At 31.5% G+C, this 19,712-nt stretch overlaps 1 protein-coding gene across 3 annotated transcripts in view; it reads right to left on the reverse strand.

Annotated features, from left to right (window-relative positions):
- The window catches only part of LOC127698478 (regulator of G-protein signaling 7-like), a 115,255-nt gene extending 95,973 nt beyond the window's left edge, over nt 1-19,282 (reverse strand). For 2 of the 3 annotated variants that reach the window (XM_052201962.1, XM_052201961.1), the window contains exons 1-3: nt 18,370-19,282; nt 4,807-4,903; nt 2,848-2,898 (exon numbers count right to left, since the gene is read on the reverse strand). In XM_052201962.1, coding sequence (XP_052057922.1) covers nt 2,848-2,898; nt 4,807-4,903; nt 18,370-18,516 — 295 coding nt within the window. In that variant the 5' untranslated portion in view covers nt 18,517-19,282. Of the gene's footprint in view, nt 1-2,847; nt 2,899-4,806; nt 4,904-14,585; nt 14,637-18,369 lie in introns of those variants that run through there. The other variant, XM_052201963.1, reaches the window with a different exon arrangement.
- Nucleotides 19,283-19,712: the final 430 nt, after the last annotated feature.

Raw genomic sequence — 19,712 nt, forward strand, 5'->3', positions numbered from 1 at the left:
TTGAGGCTAACTTAAGTAGAGAGCAGAAACTAAAAATTCAGCAATTTTTCTATTTGTAAACACACATTACTCTAGAACGGTTGTGTATAAGTTTTATAACATTTGGTTGAGACAAACTAAAAAATTCAGCAATTTTTATGTTTAAAAAGGGACATAACTCAAGAATGGTAAAAGTGTCGCCACCAAATTTCGTACTTAATCTGTATTATGTAGTAATAAGCATTGTGTATAAGTTTCATAACATTTGGTTGAGGCAAACTAAAGTTAGAAAACAGAAACAAAAAATTTGTACTTGATCTTAGTTTTGTGGTAATGAATATTGTGTATAGGTTTCATAATGTTTGGTTGGGGCAAACTTAAGTTACAGAATGGAAACTAAAAATTTTGCAATCTTTCGATTTATAAAGGGGCATAACTCAATAATGGTTAAAGTGACACTACCCATATTCAACTTGATCTGTGTTTTATCAGTGGAAGTCAAAATTAAACATTCCATTGTATAAAGCATTGATTGTAGTTGATTCAACTATAATCATGGACAAAGGAAGATAACTCCAATTTTAAAAATTACTTGATATTTAGAAGAAGATAAAAATTTAGCAATTTTTCCATTTATAAAGGTGCATAACTCTAGAACGGTTAAAGTGACTTCACCAAAATTCAAACTTGATCTGTGTTTTGTGGTAATAAGCATTGTGTATAAGTTTCATAACATTTGGTTGAGGCAAACTTAAGTTAGAGAACGGAAACTAAAAATTTTGCAATTTTTCCATTTATAAAGGGGAATAACTCTAGAACGGTTTAAGTGACGCAACCAAAATTCAAACTTGATCTGTGTTTTGTGGTAATAAGCATTGTGTATAAGTTTCATAACATTTGGTTGAGGCAAACTCAAGTTAGAGAACGGAAGCCAATTTTGGGATGTACGGACATATGGAAGGACATACGTACATACGGACAAGGGTAAAACTTAATGCCCCCTCCGCTAAGGCGGGGGCATAAAAACACAAAATAGTTAAACTGTCTTAACTTAGTCCACATGGGATTAAAAATTGTTTTACTCATAAAACAGATGTTTTACTTAAACAGATGTTTTACTTAAACAGATTAAAGTTCTCCAATTGTTTCAGCCATTACTCCTATCTTTTTACAGTTTAGACCACTAATCTAATTCTGATATAATGCAACCCAATGACACAAAAACCTAAAGACATTGGGAGATCTATTTCTATCAAATTTAAAGATAAAAACAGCAAAAGAAGATTTGTTTTCTTCGTTAATGCTCATTATCTACTAAAACCACTATAACAAAACAGGAAGGCACTTGATGCTTAGCTTGCTCCTAAACACTGATATATCAATATACATATTACTAGTCAATTAAAAATATTGGTAAAAAGGGAATTCTATGACTGATATCCTGGATTTGCTGTAGAAACAATACTGCATTATATCAACATGCTCAAATTGATCAGCAATAATATACAGGAATAATTGTGGTTACAAGGTATCATTTTATTCAGGTTTTATCAATAGGATTTAATTTACACAATTCTAACCATGCAACAAGTTATGAATCTAATAAATTTCACCAATTAACACATGTATGCATAAAACACATGTTATAACAATATATTGCCTGATGAAAGCAATTATTCTAATCAGCTCTGATTGATTGCAATGATTTATTTCATTATGCAGTAGGAAAAGCTATTTTCAGAATTTATGTACAGTTTTAGTAATCTTACTTTTGAAATACCTCTGAAGCACAAAAAATCAATCTCCTACACTACTGACTACATAATACAGAGGATAAAAGCCTGTTCTTGTGTAATATACCAAAGATACTTAATGGTACTGAAATTCTTCGGGAATATTAGTATTTCACACAAACAAAAATCTATTGGGTGTAAATTACCTTAGCCATGGGGAAGAGATTCATAACAAAATACATCTATTTGTACTAGACCTTTTTTTATGTAATATCGTTTTCATAAAAAACTATCAATATTTTGTCAAAAAAGAAATTTCTTAGGTTGTATAATGGTGGATCTTTCTGAATACATTACAATTTGCTAAAACCATGAAACATATTTGAGCTGTTTCAAATGAAATAAATGACCTCATAACATAATAAAACTAGCAGTTGTTTCTATGTTGAGCTTAAATTAATATATAAAGAAATAGGAAGATCATTTTTTTAGCCAAGAATATATATAAATGTAATATTAATAGCATACTAATGATCTTACTTCTGTTTAAGATATCATTGTCAATTAAAGTTAGATAATATCTTCTTTAATTCGCTCACTTTCATTTCCAGATTTTTACGAGTTGTTTATGACTGTACTTTCAAGGTGACTTCCAAGAGAAAGCAGTAATATCTTTTTTAAAAGAATGTTCAATATCACATACCTCCTTCCATCATATGCCTAGTCAGTCAAAAAGAAAGTTGAACAAGAAAAATTTACAGACTGGACAGGAAAACATGATGAAAGAGGGTGATAAAGAGAAAATTGATCTATGTTAAAAGTCAGAAGTACTGTAAAGTTAACCTAAAGTGGGTACTAGGGGTCAAAGAATAAATGATTCTTTGAACTGATTGAGAAACCCTACCTTTTATCTAGTCTACCATGGACACCAATGTTTTTTCCCGTAAGTTTAAATATAGGACACTTACAAAATGCATATTATAATAAGATGGCCAAAGTCTATATTTGAGACTATCTCTATAGAAGCCATTCACGTATACCATAGCATTATTTTAGTAACTGACTCGCAGATTTCAGGAAATAGAGTAAAGGAATTTTTTTTTAGTATTTTCTCCATATGTTTCTGGAGACCTACCTTGATCTTCCACATCTACATTTTTCATCATCCAGGCCACCAAATCAACACCTGCAAAATAATATTAACAATTTAGTTTATCTGGTTTTGTAAAATTTATCAACAAATGTAATGGCAGAACAGTGCTGAAGGAAGATATCTGGCTGCACTAGTGATAATTATTTTATAATGTCAATCTATAGGTTTATTAGCTGCTTCTTATTTCAAAGCTGTGATGGCTGTTAAACCTTGAATTCTTAAAAATAAATGTAAACAACTCTTATTATGAAATGAAAATGATGTTTACTCCCTTCTCATGTACTTTAGTTTGCCATTGATTAAACTAATCCGCCTGCTGTTATAAAAGTTAATGTCCTCCTATTTACATGCAACTGTCACACGAGATCATCCAACTGGAGGACTTATTAACCTTCAGAAGGCATATTGACATGTTTAGCTTCCAATGTCATTACTCCTTTTGTGGCAAAGTTACCAATCCATATCAACTATGTAGAAAAAAAAAAAAAAAGGACCTACTGAGAGAAGCAATACAAACATTATTTTAAGTTAGGTTGTACCAACTTTAGATTTGGAATTTTTCTCATACATTTTGTGGATATCCGTTCTTTTAAATACTTTGGGTGGTATAAATGGTACTGTCAATTGTTTTTGTCTTTAAATAAAACTATTTTAAACAACAGCATTGATAATTGGAAGAAAAATAATGGACAGATAGACTCACACATCACTATTTTAGACCTGCTTTAGATAATTAATGCACTTAATGCTTTAAAGAATTTAACGAATTTAAAACGTGACTTCAGATTTTTTTGTATAATTTAACAAACTGCTTCGCTGAGCGCAGCTGGATACGCCCACAGAGGTCCAACCCTGAACAGTTTATATTCAATTAAAGATTTCTTGATGTTGTGCAATACACTGTGCTGTTGTGCAATACTTAGTAAATCTGTTGTCAGACTATAAACAAATAAAGTTCAATTTCTTCTCAATTTCATATTTGAAATTTATGAAAATCAATATGGAGATTACATCAATAGCTATAAATAATTCACCAAAGTTTCATGAGAACTGCTGAAAGCATTTTTGAGTTATTGTCCCAAAACTGGAAAATCCCCCCTTTTTTAATGAATAAAACCCCATAACTCAGAAATGTAAAATCTTGAATTTATAAAATTCTAAAGGGAGCTTACATCAACAGATATAAACAATTCACCAAAGTTTCATGAGAACTGCTGAAAGCATTTTTTAGTTATTGTCCGAAAACTGGAAAATCCCCCTTTTTTAATGAATAAAACCCAAAAACTCGGAAACGGTAAATCTGAAATTTATAAAAAACGAAAGGGAGCTCACGTCAATAGATATAAACAATTCACCAAAGTTTCATGCATATTGGTTAAAGCTTTGTTTTAGTTTATGTCCGACATGTTGATGACGGACGGACGGACAGACAGACGGACGGACAGACGGACAGGCGGTCAACGGTATACCATAATACATCCCGTAAACAGACGTATAAAAAAGGCTTTCTCTGCCTGTCCTACAGACAGGAGCATGTATTCATTGACTCTTTCTCTGCCTGTCCTACAGACAGGAGCATGTATTCATTTACTGTCATTGGTTTCTGTCTGTTTTTGTTAGTTACTTTTAACATAAATCAGGCTATTGGTTTTCTCTTTTGAATTGTTTCACATTCCCTCATACCAGGGCCTTTTATATCATACTATATGGTATGGGCTTGGCTCATTGCTGATGGCTGTACAGTGGGGTATAGCTGTTAACATCCTCGTCCTTTGGTCTCTGGTGGAAGACAAACACCATGTTTTTTTTAAGACTGTTTCAGCAATAGCTAACATAAGAGCTCATATGAAACAATTGTGGTTCCTGATGTACCCCAAGTATTTTGCTTTGCTTTGACCAAGACAATTAAATTCCTGGTATCTATATTCCAGTTAACTGTACCTGTGAAAACACTGGGCACTTTTGACATGAAGCTTTTGACAGTTCGAACAGGAACACCAGTTTGTTCATCCTGCATTTTTTCCACGATAGTCTCCATCTGAAAAATACACAATTCTATTTAGGATTTTAAGATTCAACAAGATTCTACAAAGAAAAAAGAAATATTTCCTTCTGCTTTCACCATGTCTTTTTCTTTTCTCAATTATCACTGGATAAGCAAATAAAACCTTTTTTAATCTCATGAGATATCATAAGTTCAATTACCTACCATAATCCTTTATTTAGTAATGTAAACATTCTTACATATTACCATTCTGTTCATGAAATTGAAAAAAAAAATCTATCACAATGCATTTCATCTGTGGTTTTATTTCAACTAAAAACAATAACAGCCTATTTCATTCAAGAAGGGGAGAAATAAAACAACTTAAAGAACCTTTGTGACCACTCTCACATACCCCACACCCCCAAATGGTCACTGGGCAAACCATTCAAAGACTCATAACTCCTACAAAAGTCAAATGATAAAATTTTTTTGGATATGCACATCAACATTATATGTCCTCATTATCTACAAAGTTTCATAAAATTCTGTTCATGCTTTCAGAGAAGTTGTGATGACAAACTGTTGCAGTGGTATATCTAGGCCAAAATTCTAAGATTAAAGGGGCTTAACTCCTAGAAAAAAATTGAATCATAATTTCCTTGCACATTTACACAGTATGTCCTTATTATGATATCTACAAAGTTTCATGAAATTTTGTAGTGTGTTTCAGAGGAGTTGTGATGACAAACTATTGCAGCAGTATATTTGGGCCAAAATTCAAAGGAGCATAACTCCTAGAAAAAAAATTGAACCATGATTTCCTGTCGATATGCACATTTTAATAGTATGTCCTAATTAACAACAAAGTTTCATGAAATTCTGTTGTGTGGATTCATAGGAGTTGCAATGACAAACTGTTGAAGTAGTGTATTTAGGCCAAAATTCTAAGTTAAAAAAAGGCTGTTGTCTGCTCTATGGTTGGGTTGTTGTCTCTTTGACACATTCCCCATTTCCATTCTCAATTTTAAATACTCCTAGAAAAAAGTTGAATCCTAATTTCCTGTTGATATGCACATCTACATTATCTATAAAGCTCCATGAAAGTCTGTTGTGTGGTTTCATAGAAGTTGCGATGACAAGAACAGGGCTGACGGACAGGTCAAAGACAATGCAACTAAACATTTGTTGTGCTATAGAACAATATGGGCAAGTATAGTATAAATTCAGATGCAATAGATAAATTTTTAACCATTGACAGAAAAAAATTACCCAATAATTGATATTAAATTTTGTAACCCAATAAGGAACCAAGCACATACTAGATTGAATGACATCATTTATTAACACACATGAAAAAAATGTTGGTAAAGTTAAACATCTCACTTTCAATAACTTTTTTGTAAATCCAGTTTATTTCTTACAGGTGTGCAAATCAAAACCTGCAAAAAACATTAATTCTACTAGGTGTAAAAATGCCAATCCAAGCATTAAGGCATGTTTAATAAACATTAAAACGTGTCAATTATCTTAGCTTAAAAAAAATGCTCTTTTAAAATGTGTGATCTATAATTATCATTACAGACAGATAGGCCATGCAATTAATTTCTTAGTTTAATATCATTTTCCAAATATATTTCTAAACTTAATTTATCTTTTTATCCAAGGATCATTATATAAAATAATTTGTCAATTACTATCAATAACATTTATTTATGGGTTATATACATTGTAATACTTCATCATGTTCTGTGAAAATTTAAAGCCTGAGACAAAATCAGATCATGACTTACTTTTGATTAAATTAGTGATAACATGTAAAGCATATCTTTTGTTGAACTCCAGGTCGGTCTGTTTATCATAGTGTTATGAAGTATGTAAAAGAATATGAGCTCTAAACTGTCCCAAATATAGAGAAGACTCTCTAAACTGTCCCAAATATTGAGAAGACTCTCTAAATTGTCCCAAATATAGAGAAGACTCTCTAAACTGTCCCAAATATAGAAAAGACTCTCTAAATTGTCCCAAAAAGACTCTCTAAACTGTCCCAAATATAGAGAAGACTACCAAAACCTGCCATTAACACCAGGATCTTAACAAGGCAGACAGTGCTCAGATTTTCATATGGTTAAGGTATTTTTCAAAACATTTCATCAAGACTAACTTAAGCACCAGGTTTTCCCTAAACAAAAAGAATGAGGAAAACATGCATTACGAATCAGCCTAGAAAAGCACTTGTATCTACAATATTAGTATAACAGAGTATAACAATCGAGCAAGGAAAACTGCAAGTTAACATGCAGAAACATAAAAAACTTCTTTTTTTAGTGAAAGTTACCTTGACCTTTTACACATTTTCCCCAAAATCAATAGGCTTCTTTCCCTTCCCTATATCTTCCATCTGTATAAGTTTCATTCCAATCAAGCAAAGGATATTCAAATTATTTTCCAGAAATCATTTGTTTTCGTAATATATATGGAAGAATGGACAGACAAACAAAGCTATTATTTTATGCCCCTGAATTTTTTTGTGAAGCATAGTTCTGTTTCAAATAAAATATGGTAAGCATATCCATATCATTTTTTAAGTAAAGATGCTATGATTTCAACATATGTGTGCAGTATAAAATGCAAGTGAACTGAGGATGAACATACTTTCCTTCACATGGTGAATAAACAATACAGTAAAATTACAAGAAGAAAATCTATAAATTTTCTAATTATGGTTCTATTTTGAAACAGCTGCATTTCTCATAATTTCCTGATTTTTTAATATAAATTTGAAAGGGACAAATGTTGATGTATTTTTCATTTGTTGAGAATCAAATCGATGATTTCACTACAGATGATTTCGTTTTCTAATATGTCAATTTCAACAGATGTAAATATCATTCACAATATATGTATAAAAGTATTTACTTTGGAATTCTCTCAGAAAAATCAATACACTAGGATTGCTACACAAAACAGCTGATGCAGAATACAAATATATACATATGCAACTGGCCCATTGATTTGAAAAGTCAATGGAGGTTATGTTTATTTCATCATAACATTGTTCCAAATATTCTCTTTATTTTGAAATTAAAAAAAGGATTTTAACAAGAAATAAACAAGATGATCATATTATCTAGAATGGCTTTTTGAGTAAGCTCAACAGTAAAATATGAAACATAATTACATAAAGTAATTAAGTATATAACAATCTTAATCAAAATGATTTTGTTCTCCAAACGCTGGGTTATTGCGAAAAAGATGTATCTAATCTTCATTACTTTTTCTTGCAATTTGACAGTTCCACTGAAATTTATCAAAAGTTCTTTGAAAAACATTACTTATTGATATCAAAATTTATGTAATATTTATCCCAGGCAAATTACATTAAATGAATTGGAACAATCAACATTTAACAGTATGTCTAGTATCTGGCAAGTGAAAAGATTTTCAAATATATGGCAAATGAATATTTAGCAAATTGTACATGATTTATGTTTTTCATATTTTCACCACACTTAAAATACAAACTGGAATGAAGAAATTGAACTTTGGACATGTATTACATAAGTTGTGAGAATTTTATACCACATGACCAGCTGTTCAACTGACAAGAGCTATGTTTTGAGTTATCAGAATTGAGATAATGTTATTTACTTTTATCTTCAGTGCAAATTACATATCCAATTTTTTGTTTGATTTTGCTAGCATCAATAAGTTACATTATGACAAAATCTGCACTAATATAAGTTTGATAACAAACATATCAGTTTATAATTGAACATTACCATGGCAACCAAACATAAAAACCTGACAAGCAGATATAGAAATCATGTGATATGGATATATATATTTGTAAAAAGATACTATAAAAAAACATCACAATCATAAAAATGGAGGTGTTGAAAAGTCACCTAAAAATTAAATCTCAGTTCTAGTAGCTCTTCAATTTTTGTTGGCGGCCAAATTATAGTATTCCCTTCTTTCATTAAGGTTAAAATGAAGTAATTACTTACATAGCCAACAATGGTAGCCTTTTTGGGTCCTGCGTTTTTACAAAAAAAACAATAAAAGATCCGTTGATAAAACTGTCAAATTCTGAATTATCAACACCTTTGGATGTGAATAAAACTGCAAAACACATATGGTGCCGCAGCTTTTTTGATAGAAAAATGGCATTTTTAAGGGTATTCTATGGTTCTGGAATTTTCTAAATAGTATGAATGAAGAACACCCCTTTCTCAATTTTGCACAGAAAATGTTGCTCGTCACAGAGAGTTTCCTCCAAATTTCTCGCTATTTCTATACCAACAAATGCCAATACTCATTCCTCACTAATTCAATTTTGTTTTCTAATCAAAAGTGCAGCAGAAAATAAATTTATTTCTACCTATTATCTTGGATGTAAAAACTAGGTGGCTCCAGTCATCTTTAATTACTTCCTTTTAACCAGAAATCCAGTATTATATACAAAACATACTAAATTCTAACTTAAGTAAAATACTTTTTTTTCTTCATTCAGTCAATAATCAATCAAACTTAAAATAGTGACTTTAATTGTGTATCAAGCATTTTTAATACTGGAACAAGTTTTAATCTAAATTAAGTAATAGCAGGATTCTCAGACCTCAGAGTAGCACCACATGGTTAAGTGTGAGCTACTGCTAAAAAAATTATACCCCTGCTGTCTCTATTGGGTTTACAGAAATACATACCACAAGCAATGTTGAAGAAGACAACAGAAGGTAGATAAGCACATGGTTAAGCTAACAAATATCAAAACTTGGTATCAAATGTAAAGAAGCTATGAGAAAAATGCTACAGAAATTTCCTATACATGTATTTGCAATAACAAATAACAAATCTTTAATGTATAATGTAAAGAACATACATGTATCTGGCAACAGGAAGTCCATAAACTATGGATCTGAAAATGATTCATTTGGTAAAGAATACAAATACAAAGCTTAATTGATTCAGATGCTCAGATTTGTTCTTGCTGAGATAAAATGCAACAAAAGTTTCCTATATATGCATTAATGTGAAGAACATATTAATGTATGCAGCAGACAGAAAGATAAGTGATGGACCTGAAAATGTGTCACACAAAATAGATAACCAATATGAGGCTTGGTACAAAATATCAAGATACTGTGATTTATAGTTGCTGAGACAGAAGTTAACAAGTTTTTCTCACTTCAATTGGGCAGGGATATAAAAAGACTAATTCAAGAGTGATATATCTTTCCAGCAAAAATTTTATTGAGAATGATGTGACATAACAATGTAACTTCACCACATATCTCATCCTGATATGTGAAAATGTGCATGTAACTACACCAAAAAATACACCAAGATAAGAACTATTCAAAATTATAATCCAAATAAACTGCAGACACAGAGTTATGTCTCTTGGCTCTGGCCTGAATGTAATTTTGTTAATACAAAGTAAAATAATGCAAATGTTGGAATTAAAAAGGCAATGACTACCGGTATGCAAAACACTCTAAGTCAACCAAATACAACTGAAGCTGCAGGGCAGAGGAATCTCTATGAAAATGAGAATTGCTAAGGGTAATAATATTGCAGACCAAAAACTACTGACTTATTATAAGTGGTTCCCCTTAAACTGACCTAAACACAATGCTAATACATCTGCATCCCAAATATCATTGTCTTTCCATTAGATGTTCCCTTTTAACTAACCTTTATCACAACTTTAACATGTAAACCAAGTAAAGTTTCAAAGTCAATAGACCATGACTGAGGATGTGAGGTAAAATAATCTCCATGGAAATGAGATGTGCCAATGCAAATATAACTGCATACCAAATATCATTGACCTACCACTATTACTAGTATTAGTTCCCCTCAAACTGACCAAATCACAAACTAATACATTGTTGATGACGCCAACAATGCCACCGACACTGATGCCGGAAACAGCGGTCCTTAGTCTTGCCTCGACACTGATGCCGGAAACAGCGGTCCTTAGTCTTGCCTCGACAAATCAAAAATGATGTAAAAATGTAACTTGATGCAGAATACATCATGATATGAACTATCCTAAATATTGGTCCTAATAGGCTTTGAAATGGTACTGGACCATAGCATGTTTACAAAATGTACACCAAGATTATGAATATCTAAACTATTGGTCCAAAAGATGATATGAAATGTTCACTGGACCATGTAGTGTATAAACAACCATATGAATACTGTGAATTCTGAAATGTTCACTGGACCATAGTGTATTCACAAAGATATGAATATTGTGAATTCTGAAATGTTCACTGGACCATAGTGTATACACAAAGCTATGAATACTGTGAATTCTGAAATGTTCACTGGACCATAGTTTATACACAAATATATGAATACTGTGAATTCTGAAATTTTCATTACTGCAATTGTTGAACAATGGACAAATTTGTGAGATTTATAATTGTGATTTCAGAAATGCTGCATATAGTAATGAACAAGCATTCTGTGAGTATTGCATGGCAATACATAGTCCCCTACCAGTTAAAAATTCATTGTATTGTAACAAAATTCTAACTTGATCTATACCTTGTCATGGTGTAAACTATATACCAATTATCAAATCAATAACTTCAAGAATGACAAAAAAAAGTGTGGAAAACTGATCATTTTAGTGAATTTTCTAAGTGAAAGGACCATAACTCTGCACAAAATCATCAGACCGGAACAAAATTCGACCTTGATCTGTTACTTGTCATGATAAAACAATACACCAAATATCAAATCAATATCTTCAAGCATGAAGAAAAAAGTGTGGAAAACTGATTTGCCAGACTGACGGATGGACAGACAGACAGATGGACGAAGTGCAAACCTTAAGTCCCCTTCGACTTCTTCGGTAGGAGACTTATAAAACCTATGCCAAAAATAAAAAATATTGAAATAGTTTCTGAACACTGACTACCCTAAAATATTGGCCATTTAGATGATGCGACTTGATTTTATTCTTCAGTTCTAATGCTTGATGTTTGACATGTGGTAGATGTCATGTATCAACTTCTTGAAGAGTTATTAATATTTCAGGATAATACATTCATATCAATAAAGGTTTCTTTTTAATTATCCTTAGGTAATCATTCAAAAAGGGATCAATAACCATTTTTTGGTTCAATATAGAATATCCCCATGACCTAATGTTCATATTTAAATATCTATATTATTTTAGAAGCTTTCAAGCTTACCTCTTGGTTATTTCAGAGAGGAAGTGTACAGGTAATAAATTTAATATAACTAATTAATGCAATTTCTTCCATCCCCACAGCAGATAAAATATAATTCTTGGTCATGATGAAATTCCAAAACCAGCAACAACCATTATCACTATGGAGGTGATTAAAATCAATGTTGAATTTTCAATTAAACTGGAATAAAAGTACAAGTTAATTCATCCTCAACGAATAAATGCATTGATACATGTATATATAACATTAAAGGTTATGCATTGATTTCTAGTTTGAGTTCTTTATGACAAATAAAAGGTGTCTAAAGCAGATTTACATCTCTTTTGATTAAAGTGAACTATAAATACAACGGTTAATGGACTTTAAATATTGATCATTCTTCATTACAGATAACCAGACATTAATGATTACAATGTCCCATCATTAGTAAACAACTTCTTCTCATGTTCTCTTTTAATTAATAAGACAACAGTTCTATAATTGATTAATAAGCCAATGTACTTCAGTCACATCAATCAAATCATTTCTTTTTTTTTTCTTCTTTTTAATGTTTCAAATGATTATGATATTTCATCATTTATTCTCTTATTGATCACAGTTTTCTTTTAAATGAAGTATTCTGGTACAACCCTTTAAATAATATGTAAATGGCATAACAGAGTTGTTAAAATACTGCACCATATCAACCAATAACAACTGACTTCTCCTAAAAAAACAAACAAACAATGAACAAACTTACAGTACGATAGCCTGATTTGGTGCAATTACTTAGTACTATAACATGCATAAAGAGTCGACTGACAACTTTGTTTGGTCAAAATGTACAAAAGGTAGATCTTGACAATCTGAAAGTTTCTGACCGCGTCACATTTTCTGTGACTACATTGGTTTTCAAGATGACAATACATGCAATTTACCCCTATACTCCATCTTTCGCCTTGGTTGACATGTTGGTTGGAAGACAAGATCATCAGACAGATTTTTTTTTAAACTATATACCACAAAGATGACTGTGGTCTAGAAGTTTCAGAGCTTTTGGGCAAGTGAGCTTAAAAATTAGGTTAAAATATGCATCTTTATAATAAAAAAATATTCAAACTTTTGTTAATGACAGCTTTCATTATTTGATATAGAAAGGATGTCTTTGTTGAACAAATTAAGGGCTTAATAACAAAATATGACAGTACATATATAATTCTACATACATGTAAAACAGATACATGAGTGGAGATAGAAACAAAAAAATCTGTTTAATTTTCGTCAACAATATCTAAAATTTTGGCAAAACTTCTACATTTACATAATTATATTAACAGAAAAGAAAATAGAAACCCGTTAAAAATGAGCGAGAAAATATTTCAAAAGTTCAAATGCAAACACAGTCAATCTTCTTCACAGACACCAGTCCACAGGTTTTTAAATGCTTTAACAAGGAGCATTGTTTTACAAATCTTATTTTGGCAGATTTCATAAAACATATATGGTATCAGCACAGTTGCGTAAGGAGAGAATATGCATTCCAAGGGTGAAGCATAAAGATAAATCTGATAACTGTGTTTTCAAAATCCTAAAATGAAAGTCAATAAATTGTGGCCGTGTTTAAAATGCATGCACTCAACAATTCTATGAACTTAATTCATTTCATACATTCAAGTTGGGAAGAAATATATATCATTTCTTTCACCAAAGTCTTTCTGTTACCTGACGAAGAGAAAGAAGTTTGTGTCAAATGTTAAACAATGTAATACTACAGAAATCGGTCTAAAGTCCATTTTAATTGGGTTTTTTTAAGTTTCATTCCAAATATTTTCATATCAAAAAGCTGCATAATAATATTGAACATCCACCAAAATTCATTCAGTCATTAGGACTGCCACTACAGATGCAACTGTCAGTTTTTAATGATTTTTTGCAGTCAGGACTAAGGGGACAGACAGATTTTGAGAACTCTGACGTCAATGCAGACCAATTTGATAACTGATTTTCAATTGTTGGTTCTTTGGGGTTTTTTAAAGTCATAATTTGTATAATGTAAAAAAATAATTGATGGCCTTAGAACATTTTGCTGTAGGTTTAATTTTGCTAAAAAATGGTATTTAGATAATTGATTATACGTACTTCAGTCTCTCTTGGTATTACCTACCTCATATTAACGCGATATATATATCTCACCCGAAGGCAAGACTCTATGATCCTGACAACACATCTGACGACATGTGATGACTGATGAATAAAGGAGATATGTTTACGTGAAAGACTAGTCCAAATAATTATGACGTCTTAAAAGGCTATTTTATTTTTTTTCATTGAAACCTTCTCTCAATCCCTCAAGAAAGACGTCACTAAAACAATAAAAATATCATTTCAAGACGTCATTTTTCCACTGGTGACAGACTTGCGGTTACACTTACAGGTACATCAATATGAGTAAAACAACTTTTAAATTACATTTGTTCAAAATTTAAGAATAAATTTACATTAGGTTGATTTAAATCATATTAGTATAAAGATCCAGCTACCTATTCTGCTTCATTGAGCATCAAATGCACTAGAAATGATCATGGTACTGATGCTGGAAAAATCACCGGATATAACAATTTTAAGCCATAAATGCAATACGGAATTGAGTGAAAAATCCGCTTTCTGAGAAAAATGCAGAGATACCCTCCTAAGCTACAAAAGAAGCTTTAATTTCACTGTTGATGTTAATTTTTTATCATAAAAATATGTTAATGTGAAATTGGTTATTTGTGCTATGATATACTTATAATTTTTGTCTATCAATTTCTCATTAGCATATTTTTTCACAGCTAAGAAACACTGATGATGTCACCTATTTTTTTTTATCGCACTACACTGGGACTAGTCAATATATTATGTCCCAGCACAAGGAAGTATGTTAGTTATACGTCCTTGCCCCGCACTACACAAGGGTTTTGATTGTATAAAAAACTTGCACGTCAGTAAACAGGTAAACGTTATTTTTGTTTTTGTTCACTGCCGTGAACATTTCTTCTTCATCTATCCATTATTTATTTGTGATGCATAGTGACCACTATCATCATGTGACCATTACATAATTTCTCAGTATCATAGTCCCAAAGCTGACTTATTATACCATAATGAGCACGATAAATACCATAATGGTACTATGTGTCTCGTGGGACATACTATTTGCTAGTTTATTAGGTTCCAAATATCTCTCGAATTGCAACGATGCAGGAAGCTACATTGGGTCATGGGACAATAGGCTTCAGTATTGGTAAAAGCTGAGACTACTATAACACATGCGTTATAGTAGTCTCAGGTAAAAGGAAGTTTTCAGTATCTCGGTTCCCCTTATATATCCCGTCTCAAACTGTTATCATGTGAATTAAAAAATGCAATTTTGTTCACAGTTTTTAACTTGAAAAGAATATAGAATAAATCTCCAAGGTTTATTTTGAAACTCGATGGATATATAGCAATATGTAGTATAAAAACTAGCTTGATTAAATATTAATTTCGTTTGGCAAAGTCAGTATTTGATGATACAACCAAATATCAAGTACATTACGGAAGTAGAGTAGATTAATCTTCGAGAGAGACTAGACAGTTCTCAAATTTTTGGTGAAATTTAAAAAATATCCACGCAATCAGAATTGGATTTGCTTTGCAATATTAATTTTCTGGGAAAATATCCACGTAACCTGAACATATGGGGAAAACTAAATTAGTGTGTTTTGTGTATGCATATGCTAAGATGAATATTATAGATTGGTGTTTCACATCCAGTGGCAATTATTACATGAATAGAACATGTTAATTTGATATGAATACAAATCCCTGATTTGTACTACTAACCAACAAGCTGAGTTAATTTTTTACGTGATAAAATTGAGAATGGAATGTGTCAAAGAGGCAACAACCCGACCAAAGAGAAGAAAACAGCCCAAGGCCACCAATGGGTCTTCAACGCAGCGAGAAAATCACGTACCCGAAGGCTATCTTCAGCTAGCACCTACACGATAATGTATAAAAGTTTAGCGAAATGGACGCCAAACTAAGCTTCGAAACATACAAATGATAGTTTAAAGCCAATTGAATTTAGAGTAGAAATACTTAAAATTCGGACGAGTAGGGCGAGGGAGAATAGGCATGAAATTTGAAAATTGAAAGTGTATATGGATGGGTAGAAAGCTCAAATTTAAACATCACCATGCGCATGTACGATCCAAACTTATATAAAACGTAAAAAATAAAAAGACGTGGTATGATTGTAAACGAGACAACTATCCAACATAGTCCAAATAAAGAGGATGTAAACAACCAGAGGTCATCGCATTGCCTTAAACAATGAACAAAAAGCCCTAGACATGAAACAGTGTGAAATAATTAAAACGAGAAAACCAACGGCCTGTTTTATGTTAAAACTATGATATTACTTTATTCTTTTACAGAAACTGGTTGAGAAAAAGAAGGGCCACAAGAGATCTATCAGGCATTAAATAATAAATTCAATGTCATTTAGGGTGTCAGAAAAATCAGAGACATATATATATGTCTCTGGAAAAATGCATCAACATTTAAAGAACTATGGTCAAGAACGGGCCAATCAACTTTGTGAAGGATGGGAAAGCTGGAATGCCACTGGAAAATAAGGATATATAGAATATGGACAGAATTACAACAGGACATCTACGCACCCCTCAAAGAGTTAGTGCAAGGGTTTATAACGTGTAGAGAACGTGGCAATGGTATTACTGTCGGTCGGAAGAAGACCAAGGGATAACCATATTTCTATATACCACAGTGAACTCTTGGGTTGTGACGGATTTTAATATGATAACTTTAAATGTTACTAGAGAAATCTCACTATAGAGTTATCTATAAATATCAGTATTCTGAGAAATTTTTGAAACAAGCAATGTATATGTTAAACATTAATAAATCAGTTACAGTGTGTACCTCCGAAACAAGTACAAAGGCAAAGACATCGGACACACAAGTTTTACAATGTCCTCTCTTCTGGAGTAAGATCATTTGTTGTGTCTTGCTTAGATATGAAAATATATGTCTATGTCATGTATGTGCAAATTGATTTAAAAGTGCCTTTAAATGCAAAATGTTGATATATAGTTTGACCTAGTTGAATATACGACTATCAATAGTTATTATTGATATAATGATGTGTGATCGGCCTTTTTCTCTTTAAACTCAAATGTGTATAAATATTGTTTTTTCACTTGGCCACTTAACTTTTTGCTGAAATAACAAAACATGATTAGGTTCGGAATATTCCTTAACGGCTACCTATATTGAAAATCTTAATTCACCATATCTGGCGGTGAAACCTACAGAACTTAAGGATGTTCGCTCCTTTGTTTCAAAATAACAAGCATTTTGAAAGATTGTTATAAATTGATAGTATATATATATAACGAAACTTAAAAAGTAGAAAAAAATTATAGGTTCGTGTCCTTGTTTTTGAGATATAAGATCATATGATCTATTGAAAATTTGGCAGGAAATGATTCTCTCTAGATTTTTCATATATTTAACATTGGCACCTTTTTTCATTCGAAAACTATGAAAAAAATTAATAAGAGTTTTATAAGATTTTCAAATTTGGCTTATTAAACTATTTGTAATAAAACTATGAAAAGAAAAGTAGGGATTAGCGGCCAAAATTTTGAATAGCACTACATAGATAAAACCAGAGGATTCCGAATATCTAACAAAAATTCAAAAACAAGAGGAGCGAACATCCTTAAACTATCTGGGTTCTTTCAACAGAATTGACACATTTTAAAGCCGATAGTGTAAGATCGTGAGTCAAATAAACTGTCAACATTTTTCAACTAAAATGTTGTCAAAAGGTCTTAACTTCATGAACTTTCGATGCTTGCAAGCAACGAATTATATTTTGCAAGTTGTTCCTGTCTATGGTTCCATCTTGTAACAGGTGCGTGAGTACTTATATATATAGGCTAAGCCTGTGGCTAACCTATAGCAATCCAACAGAAATTTGAGAGCAATGAAATCGTTTGTTGTTTTTTTTAATTACGCTAATACCTTTCTACTACTTCTTTAAATTCGAAATTCGTTATGATATGCAACAAGGAAATTAGAATATTTTATATAATTAACATTCCCAAAACTGAGTAAACAGCTAGCACATAACTGCATCTTTCTAGGACACTCACATTATTATTTGCCTTCAACATTGTGAAGAGAGAGGTACATAAAATGGGTGTCTGATTTTGCATTTGGAAGTTTTTATTCTAAATTAGCATTTAATTGCTATATAACACTCCCGCTTACCTTTTTGTATACCAAATGATTTGGATTGTCTTCTGGATTGATTTGGCCATTTCCGAACATAACATGTAATGCATTAGGCAAAGACTCAGTTCTTTGCTTATATCTTGGCGTCAGAGCCATTTCCTTATGCAGAACTAAACTACACATCAATAATCATTATGCCAATACAGCTTTATATCTCCAAGATCTCGCAACTCTTTTAAGATTCTTTTAAAATCACATTTCATAGAAACATATGTCACAAAAACTATAATACTGAAGGGGTAAACTAAACAATATTCCACTCAACTTTCCAAAAATTATTTGTGGATACTTTTCGTTGTAGCTTCATTTTACATCCTTTAAAGTTTATTTTTCTCATCTTGTTACAGTGTTTAGAGTTTGCATTTTTATTATGTAAATCCTCGGAACAAGTTCTCGTCTGCTTATTTCCATCACATCCTTGCAATTCAATAACTTCCGGTGATCAGTGAGATTAATTAGACCTCATTAAAGCTTCAGAAAATGATAATCAGCTGTTGTTTATATGTACATGGGTTTTCCCGTAGCATACTATAATATAAATGGTACATTAATCCGTCCAGAAAAAACAACATAAAGTACTTATACCGACCATTTTCAAAGAACACTCCGCACACTGCTCTGGTCGCTAATTATGTCTTTTAGAGCCATTCTTCTTAAAGTAAAGGAATCTCGCTACCACTGACTGAACTGAGGATCGATCAATCTTTAGCAGATTTAATATCGTCTGCTTCTTAGTCTACTTATGCATATATCTAATAATATCCCCCAATGTACAACATTTGTTTGTATTTTTTCCAAGCGTGTTCAATATTAGTATTGGTCGTTAATGACTGATCGGTTTGGTGTACTTGCAGTTATAGAATTCATCTAATATTTATTCCAATATGTGCTATGTAAATATCGCCATTTTGAATTGGAATAAATTAATGATTTTTGAATCATCTGGTAACATTGTGTGAATATTCAGTATTGAAAAGATCATTTTGAAGTTAAGCACGTTCACCGAGAACGCACGTGTGTGTGAGTGTGTTTATACTGTCGATTTGTGTTATCATATAACTATCACAAGAATAATAATCAAATAATATTTATGATATATTGCATTAACCAAGAACATAAGATTTAACTATAAAACAGAGTGAATGTTGTTTTGAATGTAGAATTAAAACTTAAGATTTTGCATCAAAAGGCCTGAATCAACTGCTACTTTCTAGGTTTGACAACAGTTTTGGAATCACGAAAAGGAATCTGATTTTGATCTTTACTAAGTTATCATTTACATATGTGTTCCAACAGATATTCTATATATACTGCTTTAA

This window comes from Mytilus californianus, unplaced genomic scaffold (genome assembly GCF_021869535.1).
Source record: "Mytilus californianus isolate M0D057914Y unplaced genomic scaffold, xbMytCali1.0.p SCAF_4, whole genome shotgun sequence".
NCBI classification, from domain to species: domain Eukaryota; kingdom Metazoa; phylum Mollusca; class Bivalvia; order Mytilida; family Mytilidae; genus Mytilus; species Mytilus californianus.